Source organism: Notothenia coriiceps, unplaced genomic scaffold, assembly GCF_000735185.1.
Source record: "Notothenia coriiceps isolate Sejong01 unplaced genomic scaffold, NC01 NC01_scaffold00020948, whole genome shotgun sequence".
Taxonomy (NCBI): Eukaryota; Metazoa; Chordata; class Actinopteri; order Perciformes; family Nototheniidae; genus Notothenia; species Notothenia coriiceps.
Window position 1 is genome coordinate 1 of NW_011353649.1, and position 6,794 is coordinate 6,794.

The window sequence follows — 6,794 nt, forward strand, 5'->3', positions numbered from 1 at the left end:
GGGGGGGGGCATTTCTACACTTTTTGCATAATGGTTTTGCACATTTAACTGATTCATGAAATAGTTGGCAATTGTCTTTCTGTGGCTCGATCTAGACATTCATCAAATGCTTTTTGCAGCTCTAGGGCACATCCAACAATTTGGAAGCAGCAGTTTGCAAATTGTCCTAATCAGTATTTTGATTGTAGCGTTATGGGCCAGAAGAGTGTTTTCGTGAGGTCGCAGTGAACCTAATGACCCCTGAGATCAAAGCAGTGTTTCTTGGACCTATGAGGATGTTAGGGACGTATTTGAAGATATTTCTTCCTGACTTTTCTAGAATATTGCGAGAATGGGACGGATGGATGGACGTCACCCCGAAAAAATAAAGAGGACATGTTTGGGACATTTAGCCTGTGCAACTACATGAAGTGACACCAAGGGCTTATGGGTAGAAAGAGGTGGATGTTAACATGCGACTGCGCACTTTTCGTGGGGAAGAGCATTCATCAGAACATCGAATAATACGAGATATTTGTGAATTATGTGGATTCATGTAACACAAGACTCGAAATGAAAGATATACAAAGACAACAGAGTCAAAAGAGATCAAAAGGAAACAAACAGTGAGGAAGGCTACCATCTCCTCCCTGTGAGGATCAACAGCTCCGTTAGTCCTCATTTAGCTTCTTACCGACACAATAGGCGGCCATGAGGAACCCTGCTGAGCCCGCCAGCACCTGGAAATCCTGCGATTTGGTTTTGTGAACAATCAGGCCGATCCTTGAGATCTGAGGAAGTGAGAAAGACACGAGAGAAGAAGGTTTACAAATCAGGAGTGTTTTATGTCATCCCTCCTCCCTGCTGTCAGGGAACATACCTGCTGTACTTATTTTATAAATCCCCGGAGACGCTGTCACAAGAGACAAATCTAACATCTCACAGGCTAAACAAATCGCTCAAATCGACTCTTAACATGCTGGAGGTTTTGGGAGGAGGGGATAATTCAAGAGCCCAAAGACGAGGAGAAGAAGAAGAAGAGAGACAAGTCCCAAGTGAGAAATAAAAAGGAATCACCTTCAAAAGGGAGGGGGAGGAGGACGGGGAAAGGCTCATGAATAATTGATAAGCTCCCTATTTTGTTTTGCCTCTTTTAATTCTCTTTTGTCAATCCGGATGTGAAGCGCAGAATCCGAATAAACCTGAACTGTTCAAAGGGAGACGAACACAGGAAACTGAAACTCCGCAGGGAAAAGCATCAGCTCCGGTTTGAGTCTCCATCACGGTTTCACGGTCTATTTTTACCCGCCGACTGTCAATCAGTTTCCCCATATCAGTCATTTCAAACACGCAGGACTGTAATTGATCAGTCAGTCAATCAGGTTATAGGAGCTCCTGCTGCTCTGCTGAGGGTTTCAGCACTATGGCTATTTCGATACGGCTTCCTGGTGAGAAAAATAACATTGAGAGAAACACTCTTTATGTTGCACTGTGTGACTTACAGAGAGAACAAAAGGGAATTTAACCCTCTGCTGAAGATTGTGGTCTTGTGATAATGTATCAGTCCAAACATGTACTTTCTATACCCTTTTCTCTCAGTTTTGTATCTATCTTAATTATGTTTGTGACCTCAGGGCATCAATGTGGAATATGTGTGTAGAAACACAGAGAAAAAATCTGATTTCAGAGTTTAAATATCATAAACATGTATGTGCTTTTAAGGTAGGGACACACCAAGCTGACACCAAAGAACACGTCCCGGACCCGAATGTTGCACTGGAACACACCGCAAAGACTTCAGCCGACGGCCAAGTAGCACGTATGAACTGCGCATGCATGAGTGGCAATAACTCTCCTTACCAGCAGGCGGCGGTAGTGTGTATTCGTCATTCAAAAGAGGCAACAACCGGAAGACAGACTGCGTGATACACCGAGAGAAGAAGAACAGACTGCGTGATACAAACAAACAGAAAGACCCGATGGGGCGGGACACACCAATCTGAGTAGGGCGACAGGACGCTCATCGTCGGCCTGACATCCATCGACGGCCAAAATCGGCTTGGTGTGTCCGGGGCTTAATTCTATTAAAATAAATAGACTCTTTGTTGTAATGACTTGGCTTTATGGATGGTACTGTCAGTCTCCTGGTCCTCTAACTGTGATCTAACTTGAATATCTCAAGAACTATTGGATAGATTGCCGTGAAGTTTATTACATGGAATTAGTCATGGTTCCCAGAGGATGAGTCCAGCCGATTTCCATGATGATGTGACTTCAATAGCACCATTATTTATGGTGTTCATATGTGTGTCTTTAAATGTAAAATATCTCAACAACTATTCAATGGATTGTCATGTAGTTGAGTATAGTCAGTCATGGTCCCCAGAGGATGGATCTTACTGATATCAGAAATCTTCTGACTATTCCTCCATCTCCACCAGGGTTCAAATGTGTGTTTCATGTAAAATATCTCAACAGTTGTTATGTAGACCCTCCAGAAAAACGCGATTCTGCGATCGCAGAATTTACCGCATAATCAGCAAAATGGCGCAGATTTTTAAAAGGCCATATATTTATCAAAAGGCCGCATAATCGCCGCATTTTTCCACAAAAAGTTGAGGGAAAAAAAGTTAACTCGTCTTGACGTGACGTCATCAGCTCGCGCATCACAGAATGTAAACAACACTGTATAGAGTGAACGTGTGGAGCTCACACGATAGAGAAAACACCAAGATGAAAAAATCTAATCCATCTCATTTACCGACGAACATTTCTACTAAAGACCGGGCAAAAAGTGAGGGGAAACTATTCTGCACCCCGTGCATCTGTGTGTTGGAGCCATAGACTTTATATTGGTTGGAGCATAAGAGAAAATCGTTCAGCGAGGCATCAACCTCCAAAACCCTTTCGAGGGCTACAAGAAACGAAGTGAGTAGCCTACAAGATTGAAGCTGGTCAGATAACGAACGAGTAAATGAAAACAGAATGAGGCGGAGAAGTGTGTGTGTGTGTGTGGGGGGGTGTGTGTGTGTGTGTGAGATTAAAATAGCCCCATTGCTTTTACAATAAATAAACATTGAATGTGTTTAATTGAATAGTAAAGGGGTTTAACGTTAGTGGCAGGTTGTGTGTGAGAGAGAATAAATAAGACAGCCCAATATTTCAAAACTTTCCGCATATTTCGCAACTTCCCGCAATTTCACCGCATAAAATCACATAAAAACCCCGCATGGTTAATCGCATAATCAAGGATTTTTACCCGTGTTTTTCTGGAGGGTCTAGTTATGTATAGATTGCCATTTGGTTTAGTACAGACAGTCATGGTCCCCAGAGGATGAATCTACTTCACTTTTGTGATCACCTGAATTTTACTCTAGCACCACCATGAGGTTAAAATGTGTGCTTTTATGTTAAATATCTAAAAAGATTATTGGATGGTTCACCATGTAGTTTAGCACAGACAGTCATGATCCCCAGAGGATGAATCCACCTCATCTTTGTGATCACCTGACTTTTCCTCTATGCTGTTCGAATTTGCGCTTTCGTGAAATCATATCCCAACAACTGTTGGGAAGTTTGCCGTAACATTCATGTTCCCTTTGGGATGAACTGTAATCATCAGGTTGATGAACACTATTCTGAAGTGGGCCATTTTGCATAACGATTGCTTATCATTTTGGTACTTTAAGTTCATTTTGAGGCCAATACTGTTGGAGTTTTACCGAAGACTTTTACATTTAACAGAGTATTTATACGCTGTGGTATTGCAACTTTTACTTAAGTAAACGATAGAAGTACAATACTTCTCCCTATATATATATATTATACGTTATCAAAGATGCACAAAGAAGCATTGGAAGACTAAGCTATGCCTATTATAAAACCTGGTTGTCCCATGAGGCAAGAAAATGAAATGTTTTTAATGATGCGTTATGTATTCGGGGGACTCTGAAACACTATGTCTTTGATGAATCTCCACCTCCCTTGCTTGCACGTGTCGCTTCTGGCTACATATCTTCTTATCTCATTGGTTTCCCTTCAGAAAGGTTGACAGCAGCAGAGGTTAAAGTTGAAATAACCTGAGCGCTGTGCACGGCGAAATTGATCTCAAAGGAAAACTACGGCACTGATCATGTGTGGGTTTAACCAAGCGGCCAAATATTAGTGCACAATATTGCTTTGAGACAAAACATGAAAACTTACTGTTTAGGAATATACGGTTGATATACAAATCAAATATATATCTAAAGTTTACAAAAAAACATGTTTCTTTCACAAGTTATTTAAACTTTAACGTCAATTTGAAGCTGTAATCTATTCAGACGTTTTGCAGTGATAAACAGAAGATTGTAATTATTACACCTGACAGATGATAATTGTTTGCAATAAAGAGACGGGTTTATTTTGGTCGGTGTGTAAAGGTGATAATGGATTCAGACATCAGGCACATGCGGGAGGTGCACAGATTTAAAGTAAAAAAACAAGATATTAGTAGAAAAGAGTGGGTAGGAGGAATCATGAGACGAGAGCAGGTAAAACTGTCGTGTTTCTTATAAGAGTAGCACATAACTATAACTATAGATTAAATATCTCCAGTTTGACTTGTTTCCCTTTAGAAACTTCCAATTGTATTACTGGATGACAAATGTCTGAAGCAGGAATCAGCTGATTGGTTTCACCCACAGTTTGTCTCGTTGATTTATTCACAAATGACCAGTCTGTCAGATGTGACTGCATCTCTTTTTCTATACATCGTCAACATCAAAATATCTCGCTGCTGCACAGAGAGAATAAAAACACCAACGGCTGAGCCAAAAATAGAAGCCCAGGGAACCTCAAACACATCTATCTCTTCGTGATGTGTCTTCAGATGGTCGGTTTTTTTTCAAAAGCTGTGCTGCTGTTTGATCATCTAACAAATCAAAAACAGCTATAGGAATACCCCGCACACCTCATTATAAGTGTCGGAAAGTTACTTTTTAAAGAGGCCCTATTATGCTTTTGGGGTTTTCCGCTTCCTGTGGTGTGTTGGAAAGGTGTGTGTGCATGTATACGGTCTGCGAAGGCTTGAAGTCCGAGGAGAGGGAGTTTCTCAAACAAAAATCACCGGTAATTTGCTGCAATGGCATGTTTGGTCGGACTCATGTTCAGCATGTCATTCTGCACAATCAGTGGAAACAGCAGTGTATGTATTGTGTTGATTTAAGCAGCCTATTTCCAGTAAAGCAGAAAGGAAAAGTGGTGCCTGACGGAGATCCCAAAAGTAAAGAGTGTACTTTTATCCTTCGGGCTTGATTTGCGGGAGGGAAAAAAAGTAGTTTGCTCCTGTCGAGCCCTTAATACCTTTTCGTCTGTGTGGGAAGTGTTTGCAAGAAGTTTTGAAATGGATTTCTGATTTTGGAAATAACATGTTTGTCCACTCGCTGGGAGACAGCAGCGTGGGAGTAGTTCAGACTCAGAGCGGAGGGTGGGCGGGAGGAGGCCACACGCAGAAAACAAGAGGTGAGGGGTCAATTTGAGGAAGGCAGACAAGTGGAATACGATTATTCTGAATATGAAGGGCAAACAGATTTACCTCTGTCGGCCAACTCCTGCTATTTGGCCGATTACTTGTGTAAGAAAGTCTTAATTCTTTACCTTTCGTGGTCTTAGCTGGAGTACAATCTTGTAATATTTGGGCCGAAGTACATTTGAAAGGAGGTTTTTACGCACTGCTTGTGTTTTGTGAGTGATCAGTAATGCAGCACGATCTGAGCTTCTGTAAAAACTGCTTTAAATATGTTAACACATTAAACAGACTGTAGATCAGACGCAGATGTAAAACACTTCCTACACCTGGCCCGACGACCTGCTGAGTCATTAGAACTCGCAGATTTCACATGACGGCAGATGGTGTTAAGTACAAGTAAAACGTATCCGCAAATATAATATCAAATTCCGCAGATTAAAAAAAAGTTGAAAAAGGCCAAAGAGGGGTTTGATGTAGCAAGTCATACATTTGAAAGGTCACCTATTGAGCAAAATCCACTTCTTCATGTCTCTTCTACATCAACATGTGTCCCCTCTTCTTCATGTCTCTTCTACATCAACATGTGTCCCCTCTTCTTCATGTCTCTTCTACATCAACTTGTGTCCCCTCTTCTTCATGTCTCTTCTACATCAACATGTGTCCCCTCTTCTTCATGTCTCTTCTACATCAACATGTGTCCCCTCTTCTTCATGTCTCTTCTACATCAACATGTGTCCCCTCTTCTTCATGTCTCTTCTACATCAACATGTGTCCCCTCTTCTTCATGTCTCTTCTACATCAACATGTGTCCCCTCTTCTTCATGTCTCTTCTACATCAACATGTGTCCCCTCTTCTTCATGTCTCTTCTACATCAACATGTGTCCCCTCTTCTTCATGTCTCTTCTACATCAACATGTGTCCCCTCTTCTTCATGTCTCTTCTACATCAACATGTGTCCCCTCTTCTGATGTCATCACGATGTTTTGTCTTGTGTAACCATTAGCCAATCAGCAACCAAGGTAACCCCCCCCCCCCCCCCACCTTATCACCTGAATCTCCTCCTAGAGCACCATTGTGTCTTTGTAACCAAATCTCTCTCAGAGGGGCGTGGGCAGGGGCTTGTTATTTTCATCTAAAGTAACAGACAGAGAATCAGCACTTTGGAAACAGGGCTGAAACAGAGGGGATTATGGGTAATGCAACAATGATCTGTTTGGTATTTGGAGCCAAACCCTTCAGAGACATGTTCTGTATATATCTGAGACCTATAATATATAGATGAAAAACAGTATAGGGGACCTTTAA

At 41.6% G+C, this 6,794-nt stretch overlaps 1 protein-coding gene across 1 annotated transcript in view; it reads right to left on the reverse strand.

The window, feature by feature from the left end:
• Window positions 1-547: 547 nt before the first annotated feature.
• The window catches only part of hoga1 (4-hydroxy-2-oxoglutarate aldolase 1), a 14,297-nt gene continuing 8,050 nt past the window's right edge, over window positions 548-6,794 (reverse strand). The window contains exon 4 of the mRNA XM_010779927.1: window positions 548-770. Coding sequence (XP_010778229.1) covers window positions 651-770 — 120 coding nt within the window. The 3' untranslated portion in view covers window positions 548-650. The remainder of the gene's footprint in view (window positions 771-6,794) is intronic.